Source organism: Saccoglossus kowalevskii, chromosome 13 (genome assembly GCF_978046115.1).
Source record: "Saccoglossus kowalevskii chromosome 13, keSacKowa6.1, whole genome shotgun sequence".
Taxonomy (NCBI): Eukaryota; Metazoa; Hemichordata; class Enteropneusta; family Harrimaniidae; genus Saccoglossus; species Saccoglossus kowalevskii.
The window spans coordinates 24,663,504-24,684,012 of record NC_140653.1 but is presented as its reverse complement, the minus strand read 5'-3'; the positions used below and the strand labels follow the sequence as shown (position 1 = coordinate 24,684,012).

The following is a 20,509-nucleotide window of genomic DNA, read 5'->3' as shown; positions in this document are numbered from 1 at the left end:
AATTTTTGTGTTTTTGAAGTCATGTGTAGGCTACTACCTTAAATTAAAGATCTAAATTACCCATCATGCTGTCTGTACATCCTAAACACACATGATACAGAGTTTGTGTGGTTTACATGTAGCGTGTGATACACAACTTAGATACTTCCATTAGTACCGTTTTGTTCCAGATTTAAGGATTTCTTTGTACTCAAAATGGTATCATATTGCAATTTTACGTATAATAGTTTTTAAACTACCTTAGGTTATTTAACGGGTATTAATATTCCTTTAAATCAAATATTTTTGTCACGATTACGTTGCTCCTGCTACCCATTGTATATTGAACTTGACCAAAAGTGGAATGACATTGAAATTGACTACCATTTTGCGCTTGTGTGCTTGCCACAAGCCACCACTGATTCATGCAATTGGTGACCTCAATTGGTGCGAATTTGCTTAAATGATTTTTTTGCATTATACTATTCTTAATTTCATGAATACTTAATTCTGTATTAACTAGTTTGGGGCACGAACCATACAAGTAACAAACAAATAAAGTCCATATCCTAGTAAGTTGCGTCTTCTGAACTTGACTGAGAAGGAATTGTGGTTGGGATTGACAAATTATAAATATTATTAATGATAAATATTCAAAATAACATTTACCTGCTGAAGTTGATTTTTGTTTGGTTTTAAGATGTACCATTTCACATATAAGGAGAGAATTCCTAATATTTCAACAAATGGAAATCGAGTGATAGAGAATACATCATTTGTACAGCGATTTGCATGGAACTGGACATGGGGAGAAGTTGGCAGTATGGGCGTAACAAATGTGTCGTATTCTGTGGTTGATATGTTGTCCAATGCATCAAATGTTTACATTGGAGATATAATTCACTTGGATATATATGCTAAAGATAGTCATGGTAGACAGCGCGTACTCGGTGGTGATTACTGGAGGGCAATGATGGTAAATCGTAAGATGGAAGCAGCTACATTGGGTAAAATCGTGGACCACGATAATGGTTCTTACAGCATTCGATTTTATGCAGCTTGGTCTGGTCGTGCAGACATAGAAATATCTCTCATACACACACGGGAAGCTGTACGATTTTTGCGAAAGGAATATCAAGGAATAGGGGTCGTGCATTGGAAGGCAGTTTACGCAAATGACAGTCTGAACGAGACAGTTACGTGTATTCTAAAGCGTGAGGGAAGTTGGGACAAAATGTGTGAGATCAGGAGAAAAGAATTCGGAAGAACTATTTTGTTGTGTGATGTACCAAAACAGTTGACGTGTAGTGATATGCAGTATTTCCACTCGGGACCAAATGTCTATGATGAGTATATCTTTAATGATTATCAAAAAGAGTTATTTGCAAAGTAAGTTGTGGATCACCTGTGGTGATGTGAAGCATGCATATACTATCAAAAGTGTCAAAACAATTGATGTACCTGAGTAATGTCTCGTATCTAGAATAGCTTCATTGATGAAAAATGTCTTCATAGTAGAAATAAAAGACATAATTGTGTTTATAATTAATTCTTATAATTTCAGGTCAGAAGCCAGTATTCAAAATATAACGTTGAATATCAAAGGTAAGATTGTCTAAGTGGCATAGATTAAAACATTTCAATGACTGACCAAATTTACACCCAAAAGGCTTATGTTATCAATAAGCCAAAAACTGTTGTTTTTTTTTATTTGTCGTCATTTTTTATACAAACATTGCTGTTTTCATAACCACATTCACGGTTCAACGAATTTTCTATTCAGGTTTTCACAATAATTGTCATAGTTGATTTTCATCTATTTTATAAGATATCACTCAAAATCCATAATGTCGAATCTATATATTTTTTGAATTTTAAACTTGTACAGATTCAACACAGCGAAATGGTAATGTGGAGACAGCTTTCTACATTGACGACAAATTGCAGCATCGGAAACATTTGCTGTCCGATGGTGTTTGGTTCAATGGATCTTGGTATAGTTACTGGCAGGAAAATAGAAATTTTGATCGATTTTCTTCTTTGAAGTGTCTGTCTAATTTCACAAATGTGTATCTACTAGGCGATTCCACAACCAGACAATGGTTCCTGAGTTTGAATCAGTTTCTAGGTATTAAGTACGATGATATAACATGGGACCCGCATTTTAAACCCAATTCATGTAACGATAAAATACAAACCCGTGGTCTGAGCAAGCATGGTCATTTAACTTTGCAGTTCTTCTTTCATCCATTTCCTTTGGGGCAATTGTGCTTTGTGCCGCAAAGCTATATGGTTGAAGATGACGTCATCCGCATAGCGACATGCAGAAGTGTTATAGTTTTTGGTTTGTGGGCGCATTATCTAATGTGGACAGAAGACTCATTTGAAGAAAGACTCCAGTATGTAAAAGCTTCTCTGTGGCATTTTTATCAAAGATGCCCGGAGTCTAGGATAATTGTCCGTGGTTCGCATGTCTTGAGCGATGGTCAATGGCGAAAGAATATGGCGAATAGCGACGTGCTTCTATTGGACCTTAATCGAATAATCAAAAAAGTGTTTAATGTAGAATGGGTACACTTTCTGGACACGTGGGATTTAAATCGGGCGTATTTGCATACGCACGAAGTGCACATGCCTAACAGTGTTGTTGCAGAGGAAATTAAGTTATTACTTTCGTATATATGTGTTACTAATTAACAAGTTTTGTACCAAATTGATGTGTTACATTGAGTAATATAGTAGTCAAATTGATACAAAATAATATATTCCATAACTCAGTTTGCAATCTTTTAGAGAATTACAAACCCCATATAGCCTGTAGAGATGTGTCCACATTTTATAAAAAGGTAGCAGCAACGTCAATATCTTAAAGCCATTTGACAAGAAATCACTCCCTGTCACAACATCACAGACACTACTATTGTGGTAATTGGTCTGTTCCCTTGTTTTGGGTTTTACCACTTTGTTGTCAGTAACATATAGGCCATGGCCACCTAACGATTGGCCAATTTGGTTCTCTAAATTTGCTCACCACGTACATAATATGTTATATGTAGATTGACTACATTGGGCAAAAATGGAAAACTTGTCTTATTATCTATCATGATCATCATATACGTCTTTCGCACTGTAATAGTGCTTACTATATATTTATAAATTAAATATAATATTTCTCCCAGCCCAGCCCAGATGCATCTTGATCTACATTGGGTAACATAATAGAATTTCAATGGTAATATATATTAACGGAAGTCCTGATAAACCCAGAACTACACGTGTCACCATTGGTTGACTATTCAGTTCAATTCAATTGGTTATCTTCATTTCATTCAAACATTTTAAGCAAATAAGGACATGTACGCCAGGTTAATCGATTGAAACCAGTTTTCTTATTGTCAGCATCCTTTAGTCTAGTATGTATTTTTTTTACCTCAAACCTTGCAAATGAAAGTGTGCATGAAATCATGAGAAGAAAGGGTGTGCATTGCCGTGTGATAACTGTCATAAAGGTGATTGACAGGTCATACTTGTTTACAACTCTGGAAGGACAATTGGAATCGTGTGCTTGTGATTAACATAGCAAAGGATGTTTTTACGATCTACTGAGACAGCTGCTAGCAAGACCGCGTTCTGATTGGCTCATGTGAAAACCCAGGTAGTGTCCCTGAATCTGGGCCATTTATGCCATATAACTAGGCTAGACTGAGGACAGCTGGGGCCCACCATTTCAACTGTGTACCCTGTGTGTTGCTGCTGCAATATTGTGAGACAAGTGTTACAGGCTTCAATCATTTATGAGGCTTGTATGAACTTCTCTGCGATCTCCTGCTTTCAGCGGTGCCCTCAAGAATAACAGCGTTCTTCTGCAAGCAAGACTCCTATATTTGTTAGCTGCTGTGTTGCAGAAGCAATTGACTGAAAACAATTTCCACTTCTTTACTACAGGAAATCCCCTATTTTAGTGAATTTATGCATTGTATTATTTTGTGTTTCTTTTAATTATTTTTGAAAAGATTAAAGCCACACGCTTTAACTCGATATTTTGGTGTATGTGTATTTCATTTCCAGTACTATATTGTCTTGTCTATCCCATACTAGCAATGACAGAACCCCCTGTCCAGTGTGAGTTCTGTGGATGTCCCTCTCAATTGCGATAAGCAGGTCTTACACTGTGACACTTGTGAAACAAAAGTTCTAGTTTGATAACTTGTATAATTAGAGTTTATCGTAAATAGAGTATCCTGTCTTTTGCACACAATTTAGTATATACTAAGTATATATTTATATAATGGGTTATGTATATTGTTATATTACATCAAACAAACATCAGAATTATTGGTAAAAATGTTACTGACTAAATTTATTTAGAGCATTGCCATCAATGAGTACTGTCTGTGTTATTTGTATATATCCTTTGCAATTGAGGTGGTGCTTGGGTTGAGCCTTTAATTCCTTACAATGTTACCATGTTCTAGTGTGAAATGTCTGGTTATTCATAAAATAAATTACTTTGTGTTTTCAGCGGACCGTTATCATTTTCACAGATACATATTTTGTAAGCCTGTCTCGCAGCTCGATTTAGTTGTTGGTCTGTTTAAATTTAATCATACATTAAGTTTATTCTGAAATTATTTTGATTGTTGAGCGAATTTTGCTGGTGAATATTTATTAATGTCATAATCAACAAGAATGGCAGTAGAGATGTAGTAATCGATATGAACATTGCTAATGAATTACTCGTAATATGGTGTAATGTTGTTTAGTGTAACCTTGACACAAGGTGCTGTCACACTGGTCCAATGTACTATCCCTTGTGGTCGCGAGTGCAGGTGTATTAATTAGTCCCAATGCTTCTTCAAACTCCTGTATCTAGTCATTGGGACGATCGTAGTAAATATGTTTCAGGTTACAATGCTTACGCAGTTCAAACAACCCATTAACGTTGACATAATCATTGCCGCGTTAACATAATCACAGCCACACACTTTTTCTATGGTTGTTTAAATGGGTAAATAACAAGTTTTTAACTCCTTTGTTGACAATTTGTCGGATCGATGGCTCCCAAATATTTTTATTTTTACTCCGCCCACCATGTCTTGGATTCAAACGTCGAAGTTGTCAACTTTTAAATCGACATTTTTCAAAACACGTGGTACATCAATATTTTTGAAACCGGACAACGCTGTGAATGGGCATTGCATCAAACGCAATCCAAGGACCACCTACATTTACCAACATTGCTTTAAATAGCCAATATACACCGCTTTATGCATATGCAAATATTCGAATGTTTGATATGCAAAGTATGAAATGACGCCGAGACCGTGCAGGGATAATGTACCCAATGGTGTATGCAAAAATGATCAATCAACGATCAATCAAAATCATCTTTTTTAAAGACTATAATGAAGACAAGAGAAATCGTTTGCTCTGTGTTAGTGTCATTAATAATCAATAGATTTTTGTGAATTGTTTGTCCATGGTGTACTGCTCAGTTTCCGAATGATATATGGCGTGTGCTACACCCTAAGCAGGATCTGCTCACTCGATTCGAAACACCTGACACCTTATTGATTATACTATGTTAGGATATATTCTTTTCAGTTGTTTTGTTTTGTTCTTCTGGGTTTTTCTATTATCTATTTCATTACGTCCTCCAGTCATTTTTTTCCCCTGTGTACGCTGGTCTGAGCCTCTCAAGACCGAATATACGTGATTCCGGCGTTTCGTACTAAATGCTTTATATTAATAATATTCATGAGATATGTCTATGTCATAACCTCGTTAAAGGTTATTAGCATATTGTGTACGCAGTGCGCATGCTTCGGGCCCTTTTTCCGTATTCCACAACGTATTCCACGCATAAGCGACGCTGCCAGATATTTACAACAGCTAACAAGCCAGCGATTGCTGATAATTTGTACACATTCCTACCATGTCATATGCAATGACACGCTGTAATATGCAATGACAATTCCGGTTTTCCCTCGATTTTGTGATCCTCTGACTATTGTGTATAATTCACATTCATTGGTTAAATTTAATGACCGGTGGCAATCGCTCGCTCATTTGCTCTAAGTCGGGTTAGTAAACGCCAATATGTTACGGGAGTTTTTTTTAAATGTTCAACGTTCTATTAGCTACAAGGAAATCTAATCTAATTATTGATTGTTATTAATGTATAATACACGTATTAGCAGGACGACGATAACGCAATTCTTTTAATTCAATGTCTGTGTCATACAATTTATGTGTCCATACCCCCATAGTAGTTTGACAGAATCCCTAATTACAATTACCGGTATAATATTAATGATGGAAAATATGATACATTACGTACTAAATGGATATCTCTTCAAAGAGAAGTGATAAATGATTTATTAATTTTGAAAATTTATAATTATCATTTTCTGCATAATTTGCCTTTGTATTTCTTATTCAGACTACTGGGCATCACCGTGTCGAACTTGCATACATATTTTGCATCATTTACATACTTTGCATAAATTATTATTAGACTAACTGAAGTATAGATATAAATATCGAAATGAACATTGCTGATTGGTGGATATGGTGTGATGTCATCGTACCATCTGAGTGTGGGAGAATTACATCCTCTAACAAGACATCAATGTCATCCCCCGCTTTGGACATAACGATGAAAAAACGTTCGTTCTCATCGTAAGGAGCAGCCAATGACAAACTAACTGGGTCGACTTCTGTGGGTAGATTTCCTGTTCCATCTGTACATTCCACAGGCTGAACATCAGCTAGGACTGCTGAAATACTGCCTTTATCGACCACTTTGAACGAGTAACAGTCACTGGGACTAAGAGCATCAGATACTCCTTCAACGGGTGATGTAACTGATTCTAATCGAACTTCACCATCACGTCCAATGTACAGCCGCAGACCGTCTTCAATCATTTTCAAATTACTTATGCCAGAGGAACGAATATATATTTCTACACCGTCCCCTGCTGCATATGTGTCTTCATCAACACGGAATACAAACTGTATTGTACCAGTGATTTCCAATGCCTCCAAGGACTCAGTCCCTGCTTGATATTCGTATTTCGATTCGATAAATGCCCCACGATCTACACCAACTAGTCCAACACTCTCTGTACTGAGGTATACATAGTCACCGATTGCCTGAGACTCTATGACGTTCCACAAAGTGCTGTCCCACTGATCTGACGTACCATCACTAGTGGTCGGTACAGGCGTAGTAAGTAGCGCCAATGCATCTTCAAACTCCTGCATTAGTTCATCGGTCAGATCGTAGTAAATTCGTTTTATGTCACCATGTTTACGGAGCTCGACCAACCCTTGGACGTCGACATTGTCATTGCTACCTGTCCACACTGTAATAGAGAAGTCATGCCGAACCCCAAGTATCCATACAAACTTGTCCCATGATGTAATGGACCAGACAGCGCGTACGGGGAAAGTCACAGGCTGCTTAGATGGATAACTGTAAAACATGTTGTCGAATATCATAGTCCAGGTATACATGTCACTTTTGAAAGGTATCCATGATGTCGTCCATCCCAGGGATAGGACAGCTGTAGGGAAGCCATCATTTATTTTGCTGATAAATTCAACTGGAGGGACTGGATCGCCGCCATTTGGACCCTTCACTATATCTGCATTTAACCATAGTGGCTGATGAATTCTATCTTCATAAAAATTTATGATATCCATGGAGTCTGTGACAACGTTAATGTCTTTGAAATCCATCTTCATGCCTTTGTCTGTTTCTGTACATTGGACAAGCCACTCTTCTAATGTAAGATCACTGTATACGTCTGGGGGATGTGCCATGATGGGGATACCTGTGTTGTTTTCTGCACTTACGTCTGCTTCTAACATCATTGTATCATCTGTAAGCCAAAATTGAGAAATCAGTGTATGAAAATGTATGGCGTTTATCATTTATCTGAATGAGATCTTCAATGATCGTATTATCGTAAATCATGAACCCCGACTAAATCATGATTCTGCAATAAATCATTCACTAAATAATTCACAAGAAGTAACTTCTTAGTTTAATGATTTATTCCTTCATTTATGTTATAAGTGAGATAGAACCCTTTTAAAAATATTATGTCATATTTATCAAACCAAGACATTCTGGTTTAATATTTTAGTGTTTATTTTCATAGAACCGTGTCATATACCATCTTGGTCATGTGGTTAATTTTCTGGCCTTTTCTTTATTACCGTAAATAATCAATTGTCTCTTAGTCTTTTATAATACAAATTGTAAATTACTCTGTTTGTGATTATATAGAGATTGTAAATATCAATTGTAAACCGACATTGTACTATTCTGACATTTATTGTGAACTGCTATTGTAAGGCCAGACTTTTTTTATTCCTTGTTTCTCGAGTTTTTATAAGGCAATTTTTTTGAAGAGGGCAGAAAAAAATAAAATTAATTTTGTTTCCATTGAATTTGTGTGATTCTCAAAGAATTGTAAGTGAGATCATTGATTGGCGAGAAGAAATGAAATACAATTTTATTCCATGTATAACCTTGTTTCTCATCCGCGCGAGACTTCGGTACTTTGATCATGATACTCCCACGAAAATGCAACTTGGGTTCGTTATGCGGCGGGCGGAAAAAAATTGAAGATAAAAATAAGTTTTTTTAGCAATTTTTTGCACTTACAAGTCGGCGGGCGCGAGAAATTACGCTGAAATAAAATTTTATTTTTATTTAATGTTCGGCTCCTGTTCATTCGGCGGGTTCGCGAAACAAGAGATAATACAAGTCTGGCCTGAAGATCACATAATTTCTGTATATTCGATACCGTCTAGTCATTTACAATTTACAACATACAATTGTAAAACCACTTACTAACCATGAGAGGTAAGTCCTTTAGAACATCTGGTTAATACATCAAAGTTAATGTATAATCAAGTTATTTCTTATCGAAAGTTTAATGAGCAACAGTGGGTTAATATCTGTAAACCCAATTCCAATACATATTCAAAGTTTCATTTCAATCAGATATATATTTTTTTAATTTTACTTAAATTCCACCAAGTAAATGGCTAACATCTAGGATTAGTATATGTGACATGTACCTGTCAATGCTTCATCCAATTCTGCTTGACTATTCACAGCGTGTGCCCACACTATGTTCAAACCATCTCCCTCTGCACCCGGGAAGTAATCTAGAATATTGTCCATTGTGTGCGAACTTTGTGCATCTGAAATAAACATTATTTAATCCGGTGGTTTCTTACATTTGACATGAAATATGAGAAATGAAAATGAAGTTTATGTTGTGTGGCGCTCTTATTTCTCGTGGCCTCAGAACTTTTCGTTTAATTGTGGAGGTTAATTTTTAAGGTTAAGTTTAACACTATCATGATATGAATACTCATGACATTTGTGTCAGGGCGCTATTCAGTCTGTGACAAACCCTGGGTGAACTCAGTATAATTGGGCGTCTTAATACCAAACAAAAGTTATTATCATGCGTATTGTTATTTGAAACACGAATGTGTGTTTTAAAATCCTGCCAGCGGAAGTGTTCACGATTAGTTTAATGTTATGAACAGAGTAGGTCATAACAAGGTGATTGTTTATATAGCTTCGGAGAGGTTTAAAGCGGAGGGAGTCGTCACCAGTGCATGCGTCAGATGGCCATAGCGTGTCCTTGTTTACAACAAGCGTATACCCATGAGCCTTTGCGTTTCAGCATTTGTTTGTTTTCGTCGGTTGGGACTCAATTCTCGCGCGTGCGCAGGGGAAGACCCTCCCGCTTTAAGTCAGTAATTTCAAAGACGTATCAAAACCTAACGCCTTTGCTTGTAGTGAAATATAGCGTTCGAGTTGGGCGCGCTTAGACTAGACAAAGAACTTCACATGTGGGTGGACAAAATCCACGTTTGTTTATTTATTCAATACAGAATTTTTGACAGGGGCTGTGACAGTTACAATGACATTATTCAACTTTTGCCATAACTAATTTATCCATGAATTCCTGATCTATTGATCAACCCCTCAAATCAGACAGATTGGCAAATGATGCCTGGTAATACGAGATATGTGCTATAATTGTGTGTTTTTTCGAATTTACAAACATAACCGAAAGTATAATCGGAACCATGGAACCATGGATATTACTTGTTGGAAATATAAAAATGCCGAAGCATGTCACAAAAATAGGGTTCATTTTTGAACCCACGAAGTCTCAAATTCATACTCAGTATGAAGTATAAAAGGGGCCTCAATGAGCAGTCATTGAAAATCAATAAAAAGTGTCCTTCAAGTATAAAGATTCGCTATTTATGGTAGGAAAATCAGCAAAAAAGCTTTCTCCGAGCATAAAATATAATAATTTTATAAAATGACTAACAACATATCTAGATATCTAAAGTAAATAATTAATGTAAATATATGTATTTGCTTAATGTTTCAGAGGCGTATAAATCTACCAAGATAGAACACTACAATAAAAGTGATGGATGTAAGAGATACTGGTATCTCGTTTGATTGATGTTGTAGGCAGCCATGATGGCCTGAACATAAACAGTCCCTTGTAGATAAGAATACTAGTAGTCTGTGCTGCGATTTGGTATAGATGCCGTCATAATGTACAATTTAAATATGTTTCCATAGGAGGCAGGGTAGTGATTTATCGGGTGTTGTAGCAGAGAAAAAAACGTGAAGTGTACTGAGCGGGTGTGTCGGGCGTACGTTGGCCGTGTGGAATAGCGATATCTCCACTCTGTATTCGACACCGGGGTGACACCGCCAGTTAACGCTAAACTTCAAATTACGGCATTGTGACCAGGGAAGTATAAATTTACTGCAACGAGCATACCATAGTTTATACGTACCTGCCTGTAATGTGACGCTTGTCAGCACCAGAACAAATCCTGCCCAACTCGCCATTATAAGTGAGTACTCCCAGAGAGCAGCGGTCCATATAAAAAGTTAGTACAAAGAGTTCAAAGTTCATTTGATTAGGGGCTTGACCTAGCTTCACAACAGAGCGCTGTCTACGACATCCAGCCGAGACGATCGAGGTACAAGCATGTTGCATGTTTTATTAGGGGCCCAAGCCCAAAGGGCGAGGCCCCTATTATTATCGTTCAGTTTTTTTAGGGGCCCAAGCCCGAAGGGCGAGGCCCCTATTCTTATTGTCCGGTTTTTTCTTCTTTCTTTCTTTCTTTCTTCCGTAACTTTTTTCGTCAAGCCGTTTGGGAAAACTGCTGAACGGAATGGTCTGATAATGCTCTATACTGATAGTCCCTATTGTGAACTGGTGCAACATGCTTTCAAAATTTTGATTGGTCAATTAGTTTGGCAGCCATATTGAATTGAAATAAAACCGGAAGTGGCTGTTTGACCACTTTCTGAGGGTCTAGGCGTCTAGATTTTTTTATGGTATATAGGACAACTCATGTGTAATAGATATCAGCAATAAAAACTTTAGGGGTCATGTGACTTTTCCCGCCATTTTGTTTTTCCTAAAAACGGCAAAAAACACTTAAAAATCTTCTTCTTCAGAACCACCTAGCAGAATCCTCTCATGTGTTGTATTTAGCTTCTATATATGAGTCCCATTTAGGTTTGATAAAATTATTACGATTGGTCACGTGGTTTGGCCACCATTTTGGATTTCTTCAAAACAGGAAGTAGTTTTTTTACTATGGCAACACTTGAGGGATTATTTTCAATTTTGCTTCATGGCATCTGTATATCAATCTCTTTCAGAAACCTAAAAAAGATTTCAGATCAGTCACGTGGTTTGGCCGCCATCTTGGATTTTAAGCAAAATTGACCAAAAGTTTGGGCATTTGTTTCTCAGAGGTGATTCAACCAATCTACCAGATGTTTTTTTATTTACTATGCCTGTCCTTAGCTCCATATGAGAAAAATAATATTATTTTGATCAGTCACATGGTTTGGTCGCCATCTTGGATTTTATGAAAACAGATCTTGTGCAATTACATGTGTTGTATTGGTCCGATTTGGCTAAAATTGTATATGTGCATTCTACTCTTGAGATGCATTTTTTCAACCGAATGGCACGTGGCTGGGTTTTGTCGCTGGGCGCCTAAGGGGGTGGGGGCTTCTAACCTCATTAATATGCATAATTGATATATCTCAAGCACTGTTGCAGTTAGGAAGATGAATCCTGTGTCATTATGACAACAGTGAACAAGAGATTTGATTAAAATAACAGATAACCATATATGGTCATGTGAACTCATTAATATGCATAACCATTATATCTTAAACACTGTCGCAGTTAGGAAGATGAATCCTGTGTCATTATGACAACAGTGAACAAGAGATTTGATTAAAATAACAGATGACCATATATGGTCATGTGAACTCATTAATATGCATAGCAGTCATATCTAAAACACTGTCGCAGTTAGGAAGATGAATCTTGTGTTATTATGACAACAGTGAACAAGAGATTTGATTAAAATAACAGATGACCATATATGGTCATGTGAACTCATTAATATGCATAGCAGTCATATCTGAAACACTGTCGCAGAGCAGGACATGTAACTAGTGTCATTATGAAGACATTGAATGAAAGATGTAACTGACATTAGAAATGGCTATATATGATTATGTAATCTCATTACTGTGCATAAGAACATGGCTCATTATATATCCTGAAAACCATATTTTGATAACCAAACCAAGTAAATACATGGTACCAACTTCATTTTGACCTCATGTTACTGATAATTCAAGCTACCTGATTGTCTAACATGTGACCTCATTAATTATGAAACAGAATCTTGTCAGCTTGGGCCCCGGTGACGCCGCTTGCGGCTTTAATTCTTTCTTCTTTCTTTCTTTCTTTCTTTCTTCCGTAACTTTTTTCGTCAAGCCGTTTGAGAAAACCGCTGAACAGAATGATCTGATAATGCTCTATACTGATAGTCCCTAATGTGAACTGGTGCAACATGCTTTCAGAATTTGGATTGGTCAATTAGTTTGGCAGCCATATTGGATTGAAATAAAACCGGAAGTGGCTGTTTGACCACTTTCTGAGGGTCTAGGCGTCTAGATTTTTTTATGGTATATAGTACAACTCATGTGTAATAGATATCAGCAATAAAAACTTTAGCGGTCATGTGACTTTTCCCGCCATTTTGTTTTTCCTAAAAACAGCAAAAAACACTAAAAAATCTTCTTCTTCAGAACCACATAGCAGAATGCTCTCATATGTAGTATTTAGCTTCTATATATGAATCCCATTTATGTTTGAAAAAATTATTATGATTGGTCACGTGGTTTGGCCACCATTTTGGATTTCTTCTAAACAGGAAGTAGTTTTTTACTCTGGCAATACTTGAAGGATTATTTTCAATTTTGCTTCATGGCATCTGTATATCAAACCCTTTCAGAAACCTAAAAAAGATTTCAGATCAGTCACATGGTTTGGCCGCCATCTTGGATTTTAAGCAAAATTGACCAAAAGTTTGGGCATTTGTTTCTCAGAGGTGATTCAACCAATCTACTAGATGTTTTTATATTTACCATGCCTGGCCTTAGCTCCATATGAGAAAAATAATATTATTTTGATCAGTCACGTGGTTTGGCCGCCATCTTGGATTTTGTGAAAATAGAAATTATGCAACTACATGTTTTGTATTAGTCTGATTTCTTTCAAATTTTGTATGTGCATTTGTATCATCAGGTGCATCATTTTGCCCCAATAGCACACTGCTAGGCCACGTGGCTGGGCACCCATGGGGTGGGGGCTTCTAACCTCATTAATATGCATAACTGTTATAACTCAAGCACTGTTATAGTTAGGATGATGAATCCTGTGTTATTATGACAACGTTGAACAAGAGATTTGATTAAAATAACAAATGCCCATTTATGGTCATGTGAGCTCATTAATATGCATAACCATTATATCTTAAACACTGTTGCAGTTAGGAAGATGAATCCTGTGTTATTATGATGATGTTAAACAAGAGATTTGGCTAAAATAACAGATGACCATATATGGTCATGTGAACTCATTAATATGCATAATTGTCATATCTGAAACACTGTTGCAGAACAAGACATGCAACCAGTGCCATAATGAAGACATCTACCAAAAAAATTAACTCATATAAGAGAATATCATTTATGATTATGTAACCTCATTAATATGCATGAGCACATGGCTCCTTGTATATTCTAAAAACCGTATCTCAATAACCGAACCAGGTAAATAGAAGGAAGCATCAGCATGTCAACCTCATTGTACAAATCATTCAAAGTATAATGGCAATTCGCTGAATTATGATGACATTAAACAAGAGATTTGAATAAAATAACAGATGAACATATATGGTCAGGTGAACTCATTAATATATGCAGAAGCACACGGCTCCTTGCATATTCTAAAAACAATATCTCGATAACCAAACCAGGTAAAAAGAAGGAACCATTGGCACGTCAACCTCATTGTACAAATCATTCAAAGTACTTTAATGGCAATTCATTGACCACTTTAATTACATAATTCGTCTGATAGCTTGGGCCCCGGTGACGCCGCTTGCGGCTTTAATTAGGGGCCCAAGCCTGAAGGGCGAGGCCCCTATTCTTATCGTCCGGTTTTTTCTTCTTTCTTCTTTCTTTCTTTCTTCCGTAACTTTTTTCGTCAAGCCGTTTGAGAAATCTGCTGAACGGAATGGTCTGATAATGTTCTATACTGATAGTCCCTAATGTGAACTGGTGCAACATGCTTTCAGAATTTTGATTGGTCAATTAGTTTGGCAGCCATATTGGATTGAAATAAAATCGGAAGTGGCTGTTTGACCACTTTTTGAGGGTCTAGGCGTCTAGATTTTTTTATGGTATATAGTACAACTCATGTGTAATAAATATCAGCAATAAAAACTTTAGCGGTCATGTGACTTTTCCCGCCATTTTGTTTTTCGTAAAAACGGCAAAAAACACTTAAAAATCTTCTTCTTCAGAACCACCAAGTAGAATGCTCTCATATGTAGTATTTAGCTTCTATATATGAATCCCATTTATGTTTGAACATTTTTCTACGATTGGTCACGTGGTTTGGCCACCATTTTGGATTTCTTCTAAACAGGAAGTAGTTTTTTACTCTGGCAACGCTTGAGGGATTATTTTCAATTTTGCTTCATGGTATCAGTGTATCAAACCCTTTCAGAAATCTAAAAAAAAATTCAGATCAGTCACATGGTTTGGCCGCCATTTTGGATTTTAAGCAAAATTGACAAAAAGTTTGGGTATTTGTTATTCAGAGACGATTCAACCAATCTACTAGATGTTTTTATATTTACCATGCCTGCCCTTAGCTCCATATGAGAAAAATAATATTATTTTGATCAGTCACATGGTTTGGCCGCCATCTTGGATTTTGTGAAAATAGACATTATGCAACTACATGTTTTGTATTAGTCTGATTTCTTTCAAATTTTGTATGTGCATTTGTGTCATCAGATGTATCATTTTGCCCCAATAGCACACTGCTAGACCACGTGGCTGGGCACCCATGGGGTGGGGGCTTCTAACCTCATTAATATGCATAACTGTTATAACTCAAACACTGTCGCAGTTAGGGTGATGAATCCTGTGTTATTATGACAACGTTGAACAAGAGATTTGATTAAAATAACAGATGACCATATATGGTCATGTGAACTCATTAATATGCATAACCATTATTTCTTAAACACTTTTGCAGTTAGGATGATGAATCCTGTGTTATTATGACAACGTTGAACAAGAGATTCGATTAAAATAACAAATGACCATATATGGTCATGTGAACTCATTAATATGCATAACTGTCATATCTCAAACACTGTTGCAGTTAGGAAGTGGAATCCTGTGTTATTATGACAACATTGAAAAAAAGATTTGATTAAAATAACAGATGACCATATATAGTCATGTGAGCTCATTAATATGCGTAATCGTTATATCTCAAACACTGTTGCAGTTAGGAAGATGAATCCTGTGTCATTATGACAACGTTGAACAAGAGATTTAATTAAAATAACAGATAACCATATATGGTCATGTGAACTCATTAATATGCATAACCATTATATCTTAAACACTGTCGCAGTTAGGAAGATGAATCCTGTGTTATTATGACGACAGTGAACAAGAGATTTGATTAAAATAACAGATGACCATATGTGGTCATGTGAACTCATTAATATGCATAGCAGTCATATCTAAAATACTGTCGCAGAGCAGGACATGTAACTAGTGTCATTATGAAGACATTGAATGAAAGATGTAACTGACATTAGAAATGGCTATATATGATTATGTAATCTCATTCTTGTGCATAAGAACATGGCTCATTATATATCCTGAAAACCATATTTCGATAACCAAACCAGGTAAATACATGGTACCAACTTCATTTTGACCTCATGTTACTGATAATTCAAGCTACCTGATTGTCTAACATGTGACCACATTAATTATGAAACAGAATCTTGTCAGCTTGGGCCCCGGTGACGCCGCTTGCGGCTTTAATCTTTCTTTCTTTCTTTCTTTCTTCCGTAACTTTTTTCGTCAAGTCGTTTGAGAAAACCGCTGAACGGAATGGTCTGATAATGCTCTATACTGATAGTCCCTAATGTGAACTGGTGCAACATGCTTTCAGAATTTCGATTGGTCAATTAGTTTGGCAGCCATATTGGATTGAAATAAAATCGGAAGTGGCTGTTTGACCACTTTCTGAGGGTCTAGGCGTCTAGATTTTTTTATGGTATATAGTACAACTCATGTGTAATAAATATCAGCAATAAAAACTTTAGCGGTCATGTGACTTTTCCCGCCATTTTGTTTTTCGTAAAAACGGCAAAAAACACTTAAAAATCTTCTTCTTCAGAACCACCAAGTAGAATGCTCTCATATGTAGTATTTAGCTTCTATATATGAATCCCATTTAGGTTTGATAAAATTTTTACGATTGGTCACGTGGTTTGGCCACCATTTTGGATTTCTTCTAAACAGGAAGTAGTTTTTTACTATGGCAACACTTGAGGGATTATTTTCAATTTTGCTTCATGGCATCTGTATATCTATCTCTTTCAGAAACCTAAAAAAGATTTCAGATCAGTCACGTGGTTTGGCCGCCATCTTGGATTTTAAGCAAAATTGCCCAAAAGTTTGGGCATTTGTTTCTCAGAGGTGATTCAACCAATCTACCAGATGTTTTTATATTTACCATGCCTGGCCTTAGCTCCATATGAGAAAAATAATATTATTTTGATCAGTCACATGGTTTGGCCGCCATCTTGGATTTTATGAAAACAGATCTTGTGCAATTACATGTGTTGTATTGGTCCGATTTGGCTAAAATTGTATATGTGCATTCTACTCTTGAGATGCATTTTTTCAACCGAATGGCACGTGGCTGGGTTTTGTCGATGGGCGCCTAAGGGGTGGGGGCTTCTAACCTCATTAATATGCATTACTGATATATCTCAAGCACTGTTGGAGTTAGGAAGATGAAACCTGTGTTATTATGACAACATTAAACAATTGATTTCATTAAAATAACAGATTACCATATATGGTCATGTGAACTCATTAATATGCATAACCATTATATCTCAAACACTGTTGTAGTTAGGAAGATGATTCCTGTGTTATCATGACAACAGTGAACAAGAGATTTGATTAAAATAACAGATGACCATATATGGTCATGTCAACTCATTAATATGCATAACCATTATATCTTAAGCACTGTTGCAGTTAGGAAGATGAATCCTGTGTTATTATGACAACAGTGAACAAGAGATTTGATTAAAAATAACAGATGACCATATATGGTCATGTGAACTCATTAATATGCAAAGCAGTCATATCTAAAACACTGTCGCAGAGCAGGACGTGTAACAAGTGTCATTACGAAGACATTGAATGAAAGATGTAACTGACATTAGAAATGGCTATATATGATTATGTAATCTCATTATTAAGAACATGGCTCATTATATATCCTGAAAACCATATTTCGATAACCAAACCAGGTAAATACATGGTACCAACTTCATTTTGACCTCATGTTACTGATAATTCAAGCTACCTGATTGTCTAACATGTGACCACATTAATTATGAAACAGAATCTTGTCAGCTTGGGCCCCGGTGACGCCGCTTGCGGCTTTAATTTTACCCTGTTTTTATGAAAATTACACATGAATGTTATTAGTAATTTCGTCATCATAATTATAATGCATTATGTAATCACGTAATTAAAATTTATTTTGATTAGTGCCACATACATATTCATTTTGGAAAATTTTCGTCTAATACTTTTCTAAAATAATACATCACCATTTCTGTATGGGTTTACAGAATTTTAAAAATCCTTCTTAATGCAGAACTATAATTCTAATATATTTTGCCTATTATAAGCCACATGGTGGCCATTTTGAATATATATGCAAATTAATATTTTTGGAAAAGGTTAAGGTTGGTTGGCTAGTTTTTGAAGACGCCGAAAACAGACTCCATCTCTTTTGCAGTATATTTTATGTACTGGTTTATTACCAAACGCTTCAGCGTGGTATTAAGATTTTGTTTTCAGGCTTGGGTGGTACCAAGGTGGAAAATGGTTGCACATATGGGGGGTAATTCCTGGAATTGCAATAGAGAGGGTTCAGGCCGAAATACATATATATAGTGTTTTCATGTTTCGTCTGATATTTCTGTGGCATTCTGCTGCTGTAAATAATGCAAGATTTGTTCCGAAATTCAGTGTGTTGTGTGCACTCCAGGGTTATTCGTTTTTTGCTCAAAACACCCCTATTTTTTAATGGCAGAGTCGAGTAGTTTCACTCCCACTGGGAAATCTGCATTGTTACTTGAATGAGAGCTAACTAAACACATTTTCCAGACTGGCGAAAGTGTATGCAACAGCCAATTTTAACAGCCTGTCACGTGATTTTAGTCTGAACGTCAACATCAAAAGAGGCTAATCCATTTACGCAGGTATAACTGGGAATAGAATATGTGAGGGATTGTATCAACAGAGATGTGTATAATGAAAAGTAACATCTATCCTTGTTTTTCATCGCTGAGCATTTCTGTTTTAGTATACTGGTTTGAAAATGTTGAATTTGCAAGATTTGCAATGTGTTTTTTTACTGAAACTCCCCTATTGATCGAATCCCGGGTTTGAAAGAGAACGGCACACCACGTGATTCGTTTGAATACAATGGTGAAGGCACGCAAGCATGACTTACGTTGTCAGCAGTAGTCGCTGAGCTTCACGCTACAACTTCACTTGTGATGTTGCTTGTTAGCCGTGGATTGAATTAATCTTGATTACCGGTTAAAATGTTGCTTATTTGGCGTTGGTGATCTTTATTTGAAACTGGGTAACGTCGCCAGCAGGAACCTCCTGGGATTTTGATGTTGATGGTTGCGCCTCCATGGCAATCGCTAATTTTACTGCCGGTGGATCTTCCAAGAGCCCTTCGGGGTTTATAAAACTCATTCAACATACATGAAGTTCTCTCAATCGTAGTAGTCCATGTGATGTACACCTAATATGCCAAACATGTTGCTGAACGATTTTGCCAATGAAAACAAGCCGGTTGGCGATCCACTCCACTAAAAAAAAACTAGCAATATGTTTTCGGCTGTTGCCATGGTAGGACATGAACGTGAAGCTAACGTCGGTTTATAACTAAAACCGGGCACCGTATACAAAGTTCGCAAAAAAACATTCAGTCCTTAGAAGTCATTTTATTTTATTGCTAGGACGTATGCTGTTGTTAGGGATTGGTCAGTTACTTCGGCCTGGGGGTGGATCAGTAGGGGGGTTACCCTGTTTTGATTTTGCGAATGGGGGGGGGTCACCCTGTTTTCCACAATTCACACACGCGCTTATGCATATATTTTTTTAAATTTTATTTCAGAACAATAGATTAAAAAGTTAATCGTACAAATGTGTTCTTAATAATAACTATTACCCATATTGCCTATAAATTTGTTGATGCAAAAAATTTTATAGGCTAAATATTTTGGGGTTGAAGTTGACAAATAACTAACAGATTATGCAATGCGGCAGAGCCCCATGCAATTATACAGTTAAGTTTTGAACACATCACAAGTCCATGTGATATCAGATTATTTTATTTAAAGTCAGAAGTCACCATTGTATAAGATATTTACTGGATTTATCCAATTGTAGCTGGAGACGGAAAATTAGCAATTAGTACAAAGAGCAGTGACAATTTTTGTTCAGAAAATCAAAAAAGTTAAATGGATTCATGTATATAAATAAATAGTTTTTTTTGTTTTTTTAACTTTTAAATATGCATATTTTGCTCTGTAAAATACCAAAATTCAACACAAATTTATACAAAAATCAAAGTGTCCTTTGTTTTCATAAGCACAGACTGTGCTTCAGGTGTAAAGCTTTCCTGGTCTATAAGATATGAAAGATATATTAAATCCAAATTAGTTTTCAAACCGCCTAGATTCAAATCCTCTTTTTCTATCTTATTAGGGCGTT

The 20,509-nt window shown here is 36.3% G+C and overlaps 2 protein-coding genes across 2 annotated transcripts; one reads left to right on the top strand and one right to left on the bottom strand.

The window, feature by feature from the left end:
• Positions 1-802: 802 nt before the first annotated feature.
• On the top strand, positions 803-2,676 carry LOC102804783 (NXPE family member 1-like). The gene is made up of 3 exons (XM_006819020.3): positions 803-1,368; positions 1,544-1,584; positions 1,868-2,676. The coding sequence occupies exons 1-3, from the start codon at positions 803-805 to the stop codon at positions 2,674-2,676; spliced, it is 1,416 nt and encodes a 471-aa protein (XP_006819083.2).
• Positions 2,677-6,316: 3,640 nt separating this feature from the next.
• On the bottom strand, positions 6,317-9,280 carry LOC100373928 (protein FAM151A-like). Its single transcript, XM_002736798.3, has 2 exons — positions 9,076-9,280; positions 6,317-7,865 (listed from the first exon to the last, which is right to left on the bottom strand). The coding sequence occupies exons 1-2, from the start codon at positions 9,212-9,214 to the stop codon at positions 6,493-6,495; spliced, it is 1,512 nt and encodes a 503-aa protein (XP_002736844.3). The 5' UTR covers positions 9,215-9,280; the 3' UTR covers positions 6,317-6,492.
• Positions 9,281-20,509: the final 11,229 nt, after the last annotated feature.

What these genes read in the sequence shown, in the direction of transcription:
- LOC100373928 (XM_002736798.3), bottom strand. Translation starts at nt 9,214, where the DNA reads ATGTTTATTTCAGATGCACAAAGTTCGCACACAATGGACAATATTCTA. An exon ending in ATTGGATGAAGCATTGACAG is followed by an intron (nt 7,866 to 9,075) that starts GTACATGTCACA and finishes TTTGGCTTACAG; the next exon opens with ATGATACAATGATGTTAGAA.
- LOC102804783 (XM_006819020.3), top strand. Translation starts at nt 803, where the DNA reads ATGGGCGTAACAAATGTGTCGTATTCTGTGGTTGATATGTTGTCCAAT. An exon ending in CAAAAAGAGTTATTTGCAAA is followed by an intron (nt 1,369 to 1,543) that starts GTAAGTTGTGGA and finishes TTATAATTTCAG; the next exon opens with GTCAGAAGCCAGTATTCAAA. An exon ending in TATAACGTTGAATATCAAAG is followed by an intron (nt 1,585 to 1,867) that starts GTAAGATTGTCT and finishes AAACTTGTACAG; the next exon opens with ATTCAACACAGCGAAATGGT.